Genomic DNA, 19,539 nt, shown 5'->3' on the forward strand with positions numbered 1-19,539 from the left:
TTTGTTTTCTGCTTGAATGGAGGGAATAATCCTATTAAACAAGTGTGCGCTCTCTGCCAGTGTGGAAGAGGCTTATTTTACAACAGTAGAAAGAGATTTTTCTTTTTCAAAAACTGTCTCTGGCAATTGACCAGCGACTCGTTTCCCTGCGCCTGATGCTTGTGGGAGATTACAGTCGCTTATCTACCACCTGAAAATGTTACAACCAGCTCATCACCGTCTCTACTGTCTGCACCAGCTCGGTCTCCAATAGGCAAAATGTACACAAAAAAATTGCATGGATTAAGAAAAAAACACTTGTTTTGTGTACACAGTATTGGTCTCCATGGTGACAGACTACAAACAAATCCTGTGTAGTCTGATTTTGCGGTAATATGTTATAGCGGGAGACAGCATCCAAGCAGAATGCGTTCTCTAGTTGAGTGGGTTAAAATAAGGTAGGAATTCGGCAAAGTGTGATGCGCTTCGCAAATAAAGGTTTATAGTTGAATAGTTGGCAAATAGAATTATGTTTATTATATTCCACAGACTGATAGATCACAAACCGGTTTTGGGCTCTGGACGGGAGACTTTGCCAAGTAAATTTAGTTGCCAATTTTTCAACTCTAAACCTCTTGTGAGCAGCGCACCACACTTTGACAAATTCCTGTTTGGCTGCTTAAAGGGAACTTGCCACCAGAAAAAACGCTATTAACCTGCAGATCATAGAACCAAAGAAAGGTAGAGTTGGAAGAGACCTCCAGGGTCATCGTGTCCAACCCCCTGCTCAATGCAGGAGTCACTAAACCATCTCAGACAGATGTCTGTCCAACCTCTGTTTGAAGACTTCCATTGAAGTAGAACTCACCACCTCTCGTGGCCGCCTGTTCCACTTGTTGATCACCTTCACTGTCAAAAAGTATTTTCTAATATCTATCCTGTTTCTTCTCCCTCTAATTTCATCCCATTGCTTCTCATGTTTCCATGTGTAAATGGGAATAACAATGATCCCCCTACACTGTGACAGCCCTTGACATATTTGTAGACAGCTATTAGGTCTCCTCTCAGTCTTCTCTTTTGCAAGTTATACATTGCCAAATCCTCTAACCCTTCCTCATATGTCATTGTTTGCAAATGATTACCATCTTGGTCGCTCTTCTCTGAACTTGCTCCAGTTTGTTCATGTCTTTTTTAAAATGTGGTGCCCAGAACTGGACAGAGTATTCCAGATGAGGTCTGACCAAGGAGGAGTAGAGGGCAATAATGACTTCACGTGATCTACACTCTATGCTTCTCTTTATACATTCTAGAACTGTGTTTGCATTTTTTTTGCTGCTGCATCACACTGTTGACTCATGTGCAGTCTGTGATCTATTAGTATACTCAAGTATGTTTCACACGTGCTATTGCTTAGTTCTATTCTGCCTATTCTGTAGATGTAATTTTATTTTTTCTTGCCCAGATGTAGAATCTTGCATTTCTCCCTAAATACCTTTCTATTACTCGCTGCCCATTGCTATCCCTCCTAGCTTTGCATTATCTGCAAATTTGATTAGTTTACCTTCAGTTCCCTTATCTAGATCATTTATAAAAATGTTGAACAACACTGGGGCGAAGACAGAGCCTTGTGGTACCGCACTTGAAACACTCTTATAATTGTATGTGCAATCATCCTGGTCTCTATAAATGCTTACAATTCTTCCTTCTATTTGAGAATGTTACTGATTGTGCATTGAAAATTTAATTTAGTAAAATCTCCCATCCTTCTTGAACATTTCTGTCCTTTACAACATCCAGCCATTGAACCTTTGCTATCCTCTTCCTGAGTCAATAAATAAAATCTGCCTTTCTAAAGTCCAACCTTAAAGTCTGAGTCCTTGCAGGTCTTCCTCCTCTTGTAATCCAAAATTCAAGGATAGCATGATCGCTTCCTCCTAAAATACCAGCCACCTTTACTTCCTCAACCATTTCCTCCCTGTTTTTGAGAATTAGGTCCAACATGGCAGATGTTCTTGTTGTCTCTTCTACCTTTTGAAAGATAAAATTGTACGTGAGAGCAAATAGGTATTTTCTGGACCCATTAATTTTGCCTGAGAGAGCTTCCCAACAAATATCTGGATAATTAAAATCTCCCATAATCACTATGTCATATTTTTTTTTAGAAAAAAGATATCTGATGTAAAAAGAGTTTATCCATACCTTAAGTCTGCCCAGGTGGCCTATAGTAAACACCTACAATAGTGTCCTTTCTGTTCTCTCCTTGTATTCTTACCCAGACAGTTTATACAGAGCTACCATTCTCTGAAGCGTGGATCTCTGTGGAGATACACGCTTTCCTAACATACATTGCAACACCTCATCCCCTCTTGTTAAGCCTGTTCCTAATAAGTTGTTGCCTTCAAGGTTTGTATTACAATCATGTGTATCATCCCACCACATTTTAGTGGTCTATAACCCTATGCCATCATAATTCTTTTCTTGTATTAGCAGCTCCAATTTTCCATGTTTGTTTCCCATGCTCTGTGCACTTGTGTAGACACATCTTAGATTGTAGTAAATTTCTCTTGCTCCTCTATTTTTATTTAGAATTAGTGTTGAGCATTCCGATACTGCAAATATCGGGTATCAGCCGATATTTGCTGTATCGGAATTCCGATACCGAGTTCCGATATTTTTGCGATATCGGAATCGGAAGTGTGCGGTGCGTATGGTTCCCAGGGTCTGAAGGAGAGGAGACTCTCCTTCAGGCCCTGGGATCCATATTCATGTAAAAAATAAATAATAAAAATAAAAAATATGGATATACTCACCCGTCCGGCGGAGCCTGGACCTCGGCGGTGTAACCGGCAGCCTCCGTTCCTAAGAATGCAGGGAGTGAAGGACCTTCGATGACGTCGCGGCTTGTGATTGGTCGCGTGAGCGGTCACATGAGCGGTCACGCGACCAATCACAAGCCGCGACATCATCGAAGGTCCTAAACCCCCTCATTCTTAGGAACGGAGGGAAACGCTTGGACCGGTGAGAGCCGGGGCCGCCGGAGGGGTGAGTATATCAATATTTTTAATTTTTATTCTTTATTTTATACATGAATATGGATCCCAGGGCCTGAAGGAGAGTTTCCTCTCCTTCAGACCCTGGGAACCATTCCGATATTTTGTGTCCCATTGATATGCATTGGTATCGGGTATCGGTATCGGCGATATCTGATATTTTTTGGATATCGGCCGATCCAATCCGGTACCTTTGCATATCGGAAGGTATCGCTCAACACTATTCAGAATATGCTGTCTTTGTTCCTTATTTTCAATTCTAATAACAGAATTCATTAGCTGCATACTTATTTTTGTTGTGTATTTCCCATCCCATATTGCTCTAGTTTAGGGCTTTCCTGATGTATATGTGATATCACATGTGTGACATCACACCAGACCGGCTAATCCAAAATACAGACGCAGATGCCGCCAGGTACGAAGTCGTACTCCCTCTACCGTCCACCAGCTACAGACCACTGTCATGGCCGATGGAAGGGAATGTGAGAATAAATTCACACTGACTCTAGTAATGAAGCCAGTGTGTTCATAAGAGGAGCACTCCCTCCGCCCCTATCTGCACTGACTGACAGGCTGCAAATAGACAGAAAGTGGTGGGAAGAGTACTTTCCTTATCAATACTCATCTCATAAACTATTGCCCCAATTCATCATTCTTTTTGAGCCTTTCATTGGGAGTAAAGTTTGCACTTTTTTCTCGTAGTTTTTTTTGGAGTTTTCATCATGTTTTAGGCTGGCGTGATACTGTGGCCTTGGTTTTAAATTTGTAGATGTTTTTTTGGGGGGCTAATTTGTCACCTGAGATTTTTCCAAATGTTGCTTCCTTTTTTCCGCTATTGTACTCTAGTACACTAGTGTCTAATTTGTTTTTTTTGTGCAGTTGAAGACTAACATGGAACATATTAAAGGGGTTTTGTCTCATGTTAAATGGGCAAAATTCCAAAGTGCTTGTAAAAACAAGGAACCTTGTAATTTACCTCTTGTTAAAAATCCTTTTCATTCTCATAAACAGAACGTTTAATTTTATAGTTTACCATATATCAGGGGTGGCCATTTTCCTAGGCACGGAGCGCGGGCTTGCAACCTGATTGCTTTAAAGCTTGCAAGTGCTCCTCATGCTGCCGAGGCAAAGCTGCCTCTGCTTCCAGCATGGGAGAGCGCACATTTTAGGCCAGTGGCACAACCATGCTGCTGGTCTGAACTGTGAAACATTCAGGAAGGAGGCTGGGGAACGGTGTGCTCCTGAACACAAAAGATGAGCCACCCTTGTAAAAACATTTTTAAAAAGATTGTAGAACATTTTACCCAATAAAGGTGGAAATAAAGCAAAAGGCAAAAAATAGGCTTCTTAGCAATTGCATCAAATTCATCCAACATTGTGCACCATTTTGATGAATTTGGAGCCAAATTTGACAGTGCAAAAAAGACATATCAGACAAAAAATATTACTTGTCTTAGAGAAAAATTGTAAAATCCATAAAGTCATCTCCAGAGAGAGAAGACATATCACCCTCACATTAAACATATGGGGTTAATTATAACTGGGAAAGTGAAAACGAGCTGACACTTCAATCTCCATTGAAGTAGGACCTCCTGCCATGAGCATGCAATTACTATAGGGGATCTGTTGGGAGGCATCCACTAAGTCTACGATAATCAGAGGCAAAGAAGAACCATTCCCGAGGCTAGAGTTTCCTCAATTCAAAGAAATTATCTCAGACTCTCTGGAGTCAGTAGTAAGTGATGAATATTGGGGTTTGCAATGATCTGACATTTATGGGAGATATTTTTTCGGTGTCGTATTAGCTTGCATGACCATAAGGCCGATCGAACACTTCCAATTTAATAATCGGAGAGATGGATTATATAATGTCATTGCTATGCTTCATCTCTATAGAAAGGTAAAATTGTGATAGGAAACATGACAATAATATCTCCCGCCTGAGACCTCCAGGGGCAAAGATATCATGAAAGTTGAGTATCTCATAAACTTCTAAAACACCCAGCATATCACAGAACCAGCCCCCAAATGATCTCACCAAAGGGGAGGTATGTGGGCGTAACCTTGATAGTGGAAACAGTTGCAACCCCGTCAATCACTCATCAGTCAATTATGCAACTGTTCTGATGGATGGAGGCAGCGGAGTTGCGTCCCCTGATAAATTGGTGGCAGCGGTGGGATCTATGACATTACGTAAAAACCATAAATTATTAATCTTTCAGCGCTCCTCCTTTATATTTTTTATTTTACTTTGTTCTTTTTGCTTTAATGTTTCAGCTATTAAAAAGATTAAAAAAAAGAATCTACAGCACTATAAGACAAAACTTTCTCAGGTGTGCGTCTATGTGTGTACGTGTGGATTTGCCTCCCTTGGGCATAAGCATTTTTTAAGAGCTTTTAATGTAGCCTTATCAGGAAGAATAGTGCAGATTTGGGACAAGCCCTTTAAATGTATATAAATGTACAGAACGTCTAAAGGATTTGTGTCTACTGGATGGGAAGAAGGTTAATGGGTCACGGGCTGTTGAGTGCCTACCGGTGTCATCATCAGAGATTCAGTCCCCAGTAAAGTTTGTGTAGATGGCTTGTATCTTCGGAATAGCCATTGTAAACCCTCCGCCTGTCATGCCGCACGGTGGATGCACAGCGTTGACACTTGTACCGACTGTTTATGTAGTTTATGCTTCTGTTTTCAGCTGAGTACAAATCGACTTCTGTTTGTGAAAACCGCGAGCTGAAGCTTCACTGCAAAGAGCCCAAGTTACTCAACATCTACTCCGCCATCTACGGCAGATTTGCTGAAGAAAAGAACCCTTGTACCACTGACCTGGACCGAGGGACCCCATATGGTGAGCATATATGGATATGATTTAGGAACATGTGGCTAAAATTAATCGGGCGCATCAGAGTATAAACTTAAGGGGGCTGTGCTGGAATAGGAAAACATGGGTGCTCGTTTCCAGAAAATGATCTACACATGGTTTAAAGGGACATTCCTATCTCCAAGGTCCTATCCCAATATGTAGTAGGTATAATCATAAGAATACTAGCAAATACATCTAATTAAAAATATAGTATAGTTCTTCTGATTAGCTATGTCGTTTACCCCATGTGAAGGGCACTGCACTAGCTTAGATATCCATGGTTGCAAACAGTAACAACTAACAGTCTCTATGAGAGGTCGTAACCATGGATATTTAGCTACTACAATGCCCTGCACATGGGGTAAGTGGCATAGCTAATCAGAAAAACTATACATACATTTCTAATTTAAGATATTTGATACTATTATTATTACGCCTGCTACATAATGAGATAGGATCATGGAGATAGAAATAACCAGTTAAGTCTGATATTGTAGCACTGCTTTGACAAAGTGAATGGGGATGAGCTGTGAATGGACAGGTGTGGCACTGTTTTGGAGGAAAAGCAATCATGTTTTTCTGGACCACACCTTTAAAAACTTGAAGTAATTGATGGGAAAATAAATGATGTATGAACCTTTGATTAGGAGATATTGACCCTTATTTGTTTCTTTCTTCCTCCATGGACCTACTGTACCTACTATATCACTATAATTTTGCACATATCAGTAGGACATTTTGTAATATATCTTTTTAAGAGAAAGTGACTTCAACCTCTCTTCCCAGCAGCTTGTAGTATCCATTTCCTGCCTGTGGCCTCTTTGTAATGTCCACAAACTTCTTCAGTCACTAAGAAGACAGTAGATGTGGTAGGGGTAGGAAGGGGTGCAGGTGCGGCCTGAGTCGGTATGTGACGCTTATTTGCTGTGAGAGGGGAGGAGAGAGCTGCACAGTGTAGCCATACAGCACAGCTCAGTTCGCCATCTCCACACCAATTTGCTACACTTGTGTGATGAGAAGGCATCCATCTCTTTCATGCTATTGTCTACCCAAAATAACTACCCGATAACTATTTAGTATCAAATTATTATTATTATTATTTATTTATATAGCACCATTAATTCCATGGTGCTGTACATGAGAAAGGGGTTACGTACAGAGCTATAGATATTGTTTACAGTAAACAAATTTACAATGACAGACTGGTACAGAGGGGAGAGGACCCTGTCCTTGCGGACTTACATTCTATGGGAAAATGGGGAAGAGACAGAAAGTCGGGGTTGAGGCAGCTCTGGTGGTGGTGAGGCGGCAGTCTGGTGGTGGTGAGGCGACAGCTCTGGTGGTGGTGAGGCGGCAGCTCGGGTGGTGGTGAAGCGGCAGCTCTCGTGGTGGTGAGGCGGCAGCTCGGGTGGTGGTGAGGCGGCAGCTCTGGTGGTGGTGACGCAGCAGCTCGGGTGGTGGTGAGGCGGCAGCTCAGGTGGTGGTGAGGCGGCAGCTCTGGTGATGGTGAGGCGGCAGCTCTGGTGATGGTGACGCAGCAGCTCGGGTGGTGGTGACGCAGCAGCTCTGGTGGTGGTGAGGTGGCAGCTCAGGTGGTGGTGACGCAGCAGCTCTGGTGGAGGTGACGTGGCAGCTCGGGTGGTAGTGAGGCGGCAGCTCTGGTGGTGGTGAGGTGGCAGCTCTGGTGGTGGTGATGCAGCAGCTCGGGTGGTGGTGAGGTGGCAGCAAATGAAGACACAATGGTTCAACACCCACTAAATTTGAGCAAAAAAATTGCGCTGCCCTGGTTCGTCTTTTAGTTTGGTCATCTGCGGCAGTCGGACCAGGGCAGTCTTTACACGAGTCTCACACTTCAACTCAGCTTCCTTTGACGTTGTCATGTGCGTCATGCTGCAATGTCATGACATTGCGATGCCTAGTAGACACCAGTGGCACCCAGAATGCCAGTGGTAAAGTTGTCACAGAGGACCATATTGGACAAGAGACCAGAATAGTGAAAATAATTTTTCTCAACTCTAATCCCCACCAATCTGATCACCATTTGCTGACCAGCGCAGCACTCACCCTAAACTGTCACGGAGAATTGGTCCTAGACTATGAGAGGAACTGTGCTCTATGAATTGATGAGGTTCCCAGAGGCGGGATTATGGCAAATCCAACTGATATTCTCCTTGAAGTGTGAAAAACATTTTGGGTCTCACTTCGTCCTTTAGATAATTCTTGCAAAACTGGACCTACTAACGAACTCTTCTTCTGTTTTCCAGATTGTATATCATACTCTGCCCTAGATGTGCTAGCACAGCGATGTTATGGGAAACAGAGATGCAGAATGGTCGTCCACGACAAACATTTCGGAAGTCCTTGTCTACCTGGAGTCGTCAAATATCTTACTGTAAATTATTCTTGTGGTAAGGAAAGGTGCATGTCCCCTTTAATTGTTCTGTATACTGTGCCGGTATTGCAGAAATAAGCATTAGTGGGTTACTTGTGCAGTAATCTCTAAAAAAAAAAATGAAAACCCATGGTGGTGGGTCACCTGGACTTTTTGGAGGATTTCTGGTCCTCCTATGGACCAGTCTAACCATGAGTTGATGTTGCGCTATATTACTTATTAAATGAAATGGAAAAATACTACATCTCCTGAAAATGGTGAGAACTTGTGGTAGACAATAGACATTGTTTCTTTTTCATTTATAGTTCCAAAAATCATACTGAAAGAGGTTGACCCCAAGGTTTCTTATGTAATGCCCCCTACGAAGCTGAACGATGGTAAATATGGTAATTATCTCAGATTATCTCTGCTTCTCTTATATTTTGTGTTTTGGACCATAGATTGGAGTATGTAATAATATTTCCATATAAGAGCTGCTGCAACTCTGCCGTCTCTTTTCTCCTCTGAATTATACAAATTCTGCATTATGGAAGGGTCAATATCGTCTGTTCTCCAGGACTTTTTGACATGAACGATTGGTCGTCTCTGCACTAAACAATTTTCATGTGAATGATGTCCTTTAAAGAGGTTTTAAAACACTCTTGGAAAGGTCCTGTATCTGTGCCAAGTGCTGCACCCCAGCAAGAGGAGCTAAGTGGGGCTGAGCAGCGGTATACATGTATGCACCCAAGACAAGGCGACCTCATGTAGTTGAGTTCTAACAATACTCAGACACAACTCTCTCTTGAGCCTAGACCAATAAAATGAAGTCAAAGGAGGGAGGAATCAGATCAATTAAGCTTTAACAGACGGAAGGAATGCATGACCAAGATGGTGGCCACAAAAAGGGGGCACTTAGGAGCTTACTGAATAGCAAATGACACTTATCGGTCAATGGTGACCTTATGATATGGCCGGCAGATGTAGTTTGTCAAGAAAACCCACACTTTCTGGTCATGGATGGTGGGGCCGGCTCCAAGTTTATGTTGACCTTGGGTCACCAGAGTGAGTCCCAGTAGGCCCCTCTTCGCTTTCCATTTTTCTCCTCATCTTCCAAGAGCTATAACTTTTCTATTTTTCGGTCAATAGCGATGTATTAGGGCTTTATTTTTTTTGCAGTAAAAGCTGTCATTTTTATTATTACTATTTTAGGGTACATATGACTTTCTGATCTCTTTTATTCCAATTTTTTACCTATTTTTTTGGAAGGCGAAGTAACAAAAAAAAACCCTGATTCAGCCATTTTAATTTTTTTTTTCAGTTTTGATGTTCAGTATGGGATAAATATATTTTATTAGTTTATACAGTTATGCATGTGGCAATACCCAAAAGGTAATTTTTTAAATATTTCCATTCTGGGTAAAGGGGTGGGGTGGGGGTTTAATTTTCAATAAAAATATATATATTTTATTAGTCCCCCCAAGTGACTTGAACTTGTGAACACGTGAGGGCTTGTAGATTATAAGTTAATACTACCTATCGCGTATGAAGCCCAGCCACAAGCTGGGCTTCGTAGGTCTGCAAACATGGCCTTACGTAGTCCCCCCATGGCTGCTGTTACTATGCCATCGGTACCCCACAATCATGTGGTGAGGAGGAGTCATTGGGCTTCGGAAGAGACAACTTCTCTGATATCCAACATCTTAAATGACAGTGTCACAAATGATGGTGAACCCCCAAGGCACTGTGGACTCCGGCACTTGTCCAAGGTCACCGGGTGCAGACACTGGCCCCTGTTAGGCTTGAAACAAGGCCTAGCATTAGAAAATACATAAATTTTAAAGGGGTTTTCCACATAAAAACAATTAAATTCAGATCACTTAGAGCAGCAGCTCAAGTTTTCTACGTGTTTATTTCACTTGTCTATGGTCAGGAATGGTGCTCAGGTTTCCCATTGCTGCATTTTCATGTTTTTGGCAGACACAATATTGTTGTAATCACTATAATGTGGCTTCATGTAAAGACTTAGAGGAAATAAATGGCCTAGTTGCCCATAGCAGCCAGTCATGTCCACTGTACATTAATATAGTACAGTAGAGAAAGTGAAACCTAAATTCTAATTTGTTCCTATGGCAACAAGGCCATGTTTTCTCTGTGACAACTTTTATACACGAGGCCCATTATTTTGTGCCTACAGGGAACCGCTGAGCTTGTTTTTTTAAGTCTATAGAAAATGTTGGGAAACCATGTAAATACATTTCTCTATTCATTTTAACCTCCTTCATGATCAAAAGGTCTTGCTGCTAAATGATCAGACACCTTTTAGTACGGTGAAAAAACACACACACAAAAAAACAAAAAATTGAGCTGTAAGACATAATCATCAACATTAACAAAATATAAACGCTTGAAATAGATCACTCTGTTTGGAATGACTCTATAGAATATATGACTTTCACTTTTTGTAGTGAAGAACTGAAATAAATTAACTTGTTGATGATATTCTAAATCAGTGAGAAGAACTTGTTAATGTAATTGTTTTATAATTTTCCATTGTTTCAATTTGGAAATTTACATCAAAATGGAGTTCTATTTTATACCATTATATGGATCTCTCATCACCACTGACAGTTATCTGGACACCCCCCAGGATCACCACTGACTGTTCTGCCCATGCAGCCCCCCGATATCCAGACAGCACAAAGGTCACCACTATCTAATGGTTCTCGCATATCACCCGTTGAGTAAAATTTTATTTTTTCTTTTAATTTTGTAGTTTTACCCCTGTAACTTGGGCAAAGATAAGAGTCCCTGAGACAGGTACAAGCATCCTTCTGTTGTGATGGACTTACCTGTATGTTACATGGTCGTTATCAGGTTAGGTTATATATTTTTGCCTCCATTGGTCATTTGGAAATTTGCTGGTTATCTGAAGTTATGAGAGCTTCCAGGATGTTCTCAGACGTAGACTGAGGTACTATGTCTGACAGATGCAACAGATAAACTACTGACTATTTCCAGGGGTAGCAATCATCATCTTAAAAGCAGCAATCTATATATAAATGAAAAAAACACAAAACGGTAAATGTCATTACACAGCTGTCGGGTGGCCCGAGACCAGGGGCTCCTTCCCTAACTCTAGGTGGTGCCCTAGCTCGCCCTACTCCCCAAGTTACTTCTGAAGGTGAAGATGCTGTGGCCACCACCCTTCCCTTATCTCCTGAGTCAGCCCTCCGCCTGGTCTCTTCCCCCACCCAGGGAGGAGTGGCGCTACTGTGCACCGTAGTACACCAACCCGACAAACAAGGCAACACAAACAAGGGTTAACAGAAAACTCCAGGCATACAAAATATTCACTCACATATAATAGCGGAATGCATCGGGGAGTGGAGGTAGGGAAATAAACCAAAATAGAGAAGGATAGGGAATTACCACACTTACAAACCAAGCAACAGTCACAGATAACTCCTCCAACTCTCCTTCTCATTTGAACAATTCACCTTACTGAAGCCATGCAGCGAATGCTAGCACTGACAAGGATTTGCATCAGATTATGAAGGGGAAAGGAGTGGCTAACCAAGCTCACAGATTTCCAACATGGCTGATTAACCCCTGTTAACCCCCAGAAGGAATAAACACCATTAAAATGAAGGAGAAGTGCTTCTTCTCAGCGCTGGAGAAGGAGCAATCAGACCCTGCCGTCTTATGGCTCCACATTTGGGCAAAACCAAAGGAGTAAAGTATTTGCAAACTCACTTTCTATTACATGTGGATATAAACTTTGTGATTTGTGATGTGTATTGTAATTTTGCTCAGATGCAGCTGTAGTTTGCATGCTGCATGCAGAGCCAGGTATTGTGCGTGGCATGATGCAAGATTTGCCAATTTTTATATGTGAGTAATTTCTCCTTTTCTTGAAAAGCTAAAAATAAAAAATATCTATAAAAGAACTAAAATAAGAAATAATCGTAAAGGGAATATGTCAGTAGAATCAACCTCTTAAACCATCTATAAGGGCATGTAGGTCAAAGGAAAATTAATAACATGATACCTCATAATCTGCTATCTGATGTCTTATATCAGAGAAATCGCCATTTTTCTTAATATGTAAATGAGCTGCTACTTCTAGAGATTATTTTAATTGAAAGGGGACATTACCAGTGTGAGACATGTACTGTACCTTAGATCAGTGGAGCAGGCTGTCATTATACATCTCACATGGGTAACGTCGTAACGTCCCCTTTCATATAAAATAAACTCTGTCATTTTAGTTTAATAGATCTGACTTTTACAAATGCAGAAATACCAAATGTGTTTTTTTTTTTTTTATATATATAACAAGAGGGGTGATTTGAACTTGTGTTTTTTTTATTTTTTTTAAACTTTTTTTTTAATTTGTACCGTATTCAATAAACCCATTAAGGGACTTGAAGATGCGATCCTCTGATTGCCTTGCTATACATAGCAGTGCATCATCACTGCTATGTATAAAGAATAGCACGATCTCCTATGAACGCCAGCTAAAAGCTGTCTTTCACAGGAGAATCATAATGACAGGAACGGGTTCTTCAGCAGATGCCCAAGCTGTCATAGCGACCCATTACGTCGAGGGGTGAGTCGAATGACGAGCGCCCCTGACGGCGCTTGTTAAACAGACTAACAGGAGGGAGTGGAGCTCGGCTCCACCCACGGTTGTTAGAGGCACATGGAAGAAGATAGACAAAAACGTGCGTCGGGGTTAGGGATGCCTCGGATATTCCGGCTTCTATGGCATCTAATCCCCTGCATTGAAACTTATTGCTGGCATGTACTTTTTGTCTGTAACCCTGTGTTATTCTGTGGATATAGATGAATTACATCCAACTGCATTCTGATGGTGAAAAGGATTTATACATATCATTATCTAGATTATATGCACATCACTTTTGATAATTAGCATTAAGCACAGTGTACTTGACCCTGCGGAGATACTTTAGCTACTTCCCAGTGTGCTTTCATGGTTGCGGTGATATTATTTAGTTAGTATGCATGTGAACAGTTGATATATAGCACTTAGCTTTATAATATTTGTAATTTATTGGATAGACATTCTATATTTATCTCCCACATAAATGTGCTGAACACTGATCTATACAGTTTGCTTGAGTATTTCGATATTGACATATAGATTTAATCTATTCATTTGTGTTTTCAATCATATGATATGCATTTTGCTGCGTGCCTTTCTGACACGAGACATCTTATTTTAATTTTGTTTTATTTGAATAATTAATAAAAAATTGTTCGTATTACATCGCCTACATGCACTTCTTGACTTTGTCTTCTCTATCCAAGGTCTGTTTTGATTAAGTATATGGGACACACGGTTTACTAACCCTATACTGGCTAGATGTGATGTGTACATATCGCATGCTTAGCTTGCGTTACCTGTCACTAGCGCTTACCACCTCTCCCCTATTTACATGCTACTGGTGCTGAAGTATGATCAGAATGTGTTCTCCGTTCCATTGTCTTCAGACTGTTGCGCCTCATTTCACGGATTATGTATAATTTGGGTATAAAACATTCTATCCATCTATTTTGGCTCTGGAGGATGCTTATGCTTTTATAATTATCTGAATTTCATGTGATTTTCTAACTTTATCTTTTAATATAGATAGCAAGCCCGACCTCTCAGAATCTCGGCTTCCCAGCAGAAACGGACTCTTCTTCAGTGACCTTCTTGCAGCGTATTCCTATGTAACAGGTGAGGATGCGTCAAGAGAATTGACTATTGGTGCAAGTAGGTTCAGATGGATTGTCTCACAACAACTCCCTCTTAGGACACTCTCTATAATCCAGAAAGGAGAAATGTTTTTTCAAAAAAAGGGATCAAGAAGCTGTGTAAAGTCCTGTAGTGATTCACAATGCAGTTGAAGGACCTATCTGAGGCTCTGATGACTGTTTCGCCTCGTCTGCTTTTTAAGGCCCTCACATGCATTAGATAAAAGTCATCCAAATATGCCAGTTTTGGTAAATTATGTCAACATAATGTGTACAGTTGCCTTCCAACTCTAATATAAATGATATCGTTGAAGATAAGGATTGGGATGTTTCCATCCAGGCTGATACATCTGGCAGGGGCTTACTCCACTCTCCCCATAGAGGACAGATGTATACTTGGCCCACTGGGAGTCTGCGAAGTCTCCTTTTTTATTTGTAAGACTTCCAGATACTCCAAATGATTTGGCAAGTGTGGATAAAAAGCATAAAGCAATACAAAAAATAGAGTGTTACATTTTCCTGCATGTAGGAGCATGTATGCATTTGTATATCCAAAAGAGAGAGTCTTGGCTCAGTTTACCATAGTCATATGTTGGAATAAAGGGGTGCTGATATGTCAAGGTCTGTGATGAGAAGCCATTATAGAATAGTCGATATAGAATATTTCCTATGGCTAGAACTAGATGGAGATTTGGCAATCGGTGTTTCATCATGACTCTTGCATGATGAGCCATTCCTCTTAGAAGACAAAAGACATTGCTTGCAACCAAAGGATTCACTACGTAGTGGCTCCAGAAATGCAAAGTTCCTTTAGAAGTGACTTTGGAAACAATCACTGGTCACATTCTATATATGCAAAAGTCACCGTCTGAAGCACGGACACTTGAATGATGTGCAGCATTTCAGCACTACTAAATGGGTTGGGATTTAAAACATTCTTTACTCTTAGCCAAGTTTTGTAAAATCACGAAAACCCTTGGCCAAGCAACCATAGCTTGGCCAAGATGCTGCAAAATTGTCAACTCTCTACAATATCCAAAGTTTAGGTATGGTGTTTGTTCACTTGGGGCAACAATGCCTTTTGGCTAAGATCGAGTGGAGTATATGTTCGAATGGATGGTTAGGTCTGGGGCCATGTTTAGTAGACAGATACATATGCACACTGGGTGGAAAGGTTGGGGTCTAGGCTGGGAGGCTCATGTAGCCACCCAGCCAGATTACTCTGACTGGCCCTAGGATCAAAGCTACTAGAAAGAGTAAGTTTAATGGCTATTGTTGCAATGTCCCCAACCCAAGAGTAGCCACATTAGTTGGACTAACTGAGTGTGGGACCCCAGTTGAGTCTCAAGCACTTTAGCACGCACCTTGCCTTTATTCTTTCTGAGCCAGAAAGGGCAATTTGTAAAACCCTTGGTCAGCTTTGGGCTGAGAAACCTCCACTGGGGCGAAAGCCTGGATGACGCTGGGTACATGGCCGCGGCTTTCCCCAGACTTTAGCTAGGTAGCTAGGCAAGACAAGATCCCTGATCCTCACTGTGGCATTGTGGCTCAGAGGGACAGGGATGGTTTATTGGGGTCCCTCTTCTCAAGGAAGGGACTGACCATAACGAACCTCGTCTTGCTCGCATTTTTTTTATGACTTCCGACACATTTTTCAGTGCCTTTTCTGCTTTGTCAATAAAAATAAAATTCAAGAAAAAGTTTGTTGTTGAATACTTGCATCCAAATAGTGAAGTTGTGTTTTTCAGCAGCTATATCAAATGCCCTGCGAGCACGTGGCAACATCTTAGTCATTACAGTGAGACCTTTCTGTGACTATATTCACTCAAGGCATTACTGCCCTTACTGGTGTATGGGGCCCGATGAGCAGAGGGGGCAGCTGTTTCAGTAACTGATCGTGCGTCTTCAGATGCACAATCAGTTAAAATCTGTTGCCATGCACGAGATTCCTCCTGCTCGGCAACAATTAATAGCCGCCAGCCCATCACATGCCAGTAGCTGACATCAGCGCGCATGTTGCCAACGTATGGCGATAATGGCGTCACTGTCATACGCCGGAACGACGCTGCTCTCAAGCTGAATCGTAGGGGAGGACACTGCTGGACCACGGCCAGGTAAGGAGAAACTCTTTTTTTTTTCTAAAGCCGCAGTTTGAAGGTCAATTATAGTATGGGGGTGCATTATACTATATGTGACAAGGGGCTGCATTATACTATTGGGGTGCATTATACTATATATATGGCAAGGGGGTGCATTATACTACTATGAGGGTGCATTATCCTACATATGACTATGGGGGTGCATTATACCACCATGGGGTTGCATTATACCGCCATGAGACTGTATTATATCGCCATGGGGCTCCATTATATCGCCATGGGGCTGCATTATACTGCTATGGGGTACACTATACCACTATGGGGGTGCCTTATACCACTATGGGGCTGCATTATACTGGTATGGGGGTGCATTATACTGGTATGGGGGTGCACTATACTGGTATGGGGCTGCATTATACTATACATGACTGGGGGTGCATTATGCTACTATGGCGGTGCATTATACTATATATGACTATGGGGTACATACTACTATGGGGGTGCATTATACGGCTATATATGACTATGGGGTACATTATACTATTATGGATGATTATGGGGCAATATGGAGAGACATGGGGAAGTCGGGAGACACATGAGGCAGAATGGGAGGACACGTGAAGTCCAGAATGGGATAAAATGTGGGGTCGATAATGTGGGATATTATTATTGTAGGGGCTAATTAAAGGATATTATTTTTGAGGATACTGTTTTCAGTGTGGGGGAAGAAAGGTTCTGTTACAGTGCAGGGCGACACCGTCGCTTTTTTTCTTCACCTGGCATAGTGTAGAGATTGGGGAAAAATTGGGGAATGTGATCTTAGATAAGTGTGTTATTTTCTGTAGAGACGAGCCCTGGCTGGAAGAAGTGATGGCGGTGTGCGCTGGATGAAGATGAAAAGCGAAGATGAAGGACTTCAACTAGAGACGTCACCAGTGAGTCAGTGTGTTACCTGTACACTAATGCTATACACTGTATACTATATATAGAGTTCCTGTGTATAATATCACTTGTGATCACTGTATATTACCTGTACACTGACACTATATACTGATTTCCTGTGTATGTCACTGGTGATCACTGTATATTACCTGTACACCGACATTATATATAAAGCTCCTGTGTAAAATGTCACCAGTGATCACTGTATTATCTGTACACTGACACTATATGCAGAGCACCTGTGTATAATGTCACTGGTGATCCCTGTATTATCTGTACACTGACACTATATGCAGAGCACCTGTGTATAATGTCACTGGTGATGCCTGTATTATGTGTACGCTGACACTATACACAAATCTCCTGTGTATAATGGCGCTTATGGTAAAATTAGTATTTTTTTTATTAATGTTCAGTATTGTAGTGTTTGGTCACTATGTGGTTGTAATATGTGGTCCGGCCATGTTCTGTCCGTATTTGTGCCTTACATGTGGTATCGTTTGGTCACTATGTGGTGGTAATATGTGGTCTAGTTATGATGTGACCGTATGTGGTGATATTGTTCATTTTAAACATTGTATGTGACACATTCCCTTAAAGAAACATAAATAAAAATATACATAAAAAGAGTATTGGATATTTTAACAAATATTTAATAGGTTAGGGCAGTGTAGGGTCCAGCAAAAAGAGTCTACCTAGCCGTGGTGGTGGCTTAAAAAAAATGTTTTAGCCAAAACAAAAGCTGATGGCTATATTTGTGTTTGGTGAGAGCGTGGTGCAGATGTGGAGTTTTTCTATGAGTTGGCGGTGGGACTGTAGAAGGTTGGAGGCGGAGCTGGGGTCGAGGCTGAGCAGAGTCTCAAGAGGCCCCGAAAATGTTGCCAGTATAGGGGCCTGAAATTGCTAGTGGCAGCAATATATGCTCTCATGATGGAACATGCTGTCCCAACATACACCATGACTTAACATATATCCCATATCCTTCTCTCCTTGTCTCTGTAGGTCACCAAGAAAGAGCAGCCTTATTCTTTGTATGCAGTCTTTGCATTGGTTTGATCGTCACACTTTTTGCTTTAGTGATCAACATATCTTGTAGGAAGGACTGGCGAAAATTCCAGAAAGTGAACGGACAAATTGTTCATAAAACAGGTTATGAAGAGACAAATGGGGGAAGCAGTGAGGAAGATGAAGGAGAGGATGAAGCTTCAACAAAGTCTCACTTTTCTCAAGAGTTACGCGAGTTATGCAAAACTCCTCGTCCCGTCCATTGCACAGAAGACGCTGCAGACCTCGCAGAACGCATAGAACGCAGAGAACAAATCATTAATGAAATCTGGTTGAACAGTGGACTGGACATCCCTTCTAGCCAACTTACAATGCCATTTTTTTAATAAGTTTTAGTATGAATCCTAGGGGACAGTGGGGGTCTAATTGGTGTAGCTGTGGGTCTATACTCCGCTATCAGTATACTTCTCCACAATCACTGGTGAGCCACCAAATCTGATATAACTCTTCTATGAAGGGAAGTGTATTATAAATTTTATAAAGAAGGAAAGAACAGAATTATCATTTTTAACAATGGAGACATAAGAGCTTCTTTATATTTTTCTACAGATATATATTTATCAATGTAAAATTATTCAGAGATATACAAAGAAGGAAAGAATCTTATTCTGTAAGAAATAGAATATTTTACTTTTTTAATATCTAAATAAATAGGCATTATCACCCAGAGGGGAATTTTGCCCTAGCGATCATATAAATCTTAAATTGGATTTGTTAGATGTCTTATCTGAGGGCAACATATGACAAATGAGGACATGGTGAGCTCAGGGATAGGTAGTATGCTAGGATTTGATTCAATATTTTAATTTAAAAAGTTGTGAAAGCCTGTGAGTCCAGCCTCCCTCGTCAACTATTAGATAAAGCCTGTGAGTCCAGCTTCCCTCATCCACAATTATGTAAAGCCTGTGAGTCCAGGTTCCCTCATCCACTATAATATAAAGCCTGTGAGTCCAAATTCCCTTGCCCATTATTAGGTAAAGCCTGTGAGTCCAGCTTTCAGCCCACCTATAGATAAAGCCTGTGAGTCTTGTGTCCATCACTCACTAATAGATAAGGTCTTTGAGTCCTGCTTCTACCACATATTAATAAATAAAGCATATGAGTCTTGCTTCCACCACCCTCTAATAGATAAAGTCTGTAATTCCTCCATCCTCTTCCCATTAATAATTAAAGTCAGAAAGTCCTTCTTCCTCTGCCCAATAGTAGATAAAGCCTCTGAGTCTAGCTTCCTCCACTGTTAATTAGTGTTGAGCGATACTTTCCGATATCGGAAAGTATCGGTATCGGAAAGTATCGGCCGATACCGTCACAGTATCGGAATCCAATCCGATACCGATACCCGATCCCAATGCAAGTCAATGGGACGAAAATATCGGAATTAAAATAAACCCTTTATACACTTGTAG

General features: G+C 41.3%; 1 protein-coding gene across 2 annotated transcripts in view; it reads left to right on the forward strand.

Annotated features, from left to right (window-relative positions):
- The window catches only part of EVA1C (eva-1 homolog C), a 69,378-nt gene extending 50,766 nt beyond the window's left edge, over positions 1–18,612 (forward strand). The window contains exons 4-8 of one of the 2 annotated variants that reach the window (XM_077293976.1): positions 5,726–5,878; positions 8,158–8,301; positions 8,591–8,671; positions 13,921–14,010; positions 18,071–18,612. In XM_077293976.1, coding sequence (XP_077150091.1) covers positions 5,726–5,878; positions 8,158–8,301; positions 8,591–8,671; positions 13,921–14,010; positions 18,071–18,459 — 857 coding nt within the window. In that variant the 3' untranslated portion in view covers positions 18,460–18,612. The remainder of the gene's footprint in view (positions 1–5,725; positions 5,879–8,157; positions 8,302–8,590; positions 8,672–13,920; positions 14,011–18,070) is intronic. The other variant, XM_077293977.1, reaches the window with a different exon arrangement.
- Positions 18,613–19,539: the final 927 nt, after the last annotated feature.

The sequence above is a fragment of the Ranitomeya variabilis genome, chromosome 3 (assembly GCF_051348905.1).
Source record: "Ranitomeya variabilis isolate aRanVar5 chromosome 3, aRanVar5.hap1, whole genome shotgun sequence".
Lineage (NCBI taxonomy): Eukaryota > Metazoa > Chordata > Amphibia > Anura > Dendrobatidae > Ranitomeya > Ranitomeya variabilis.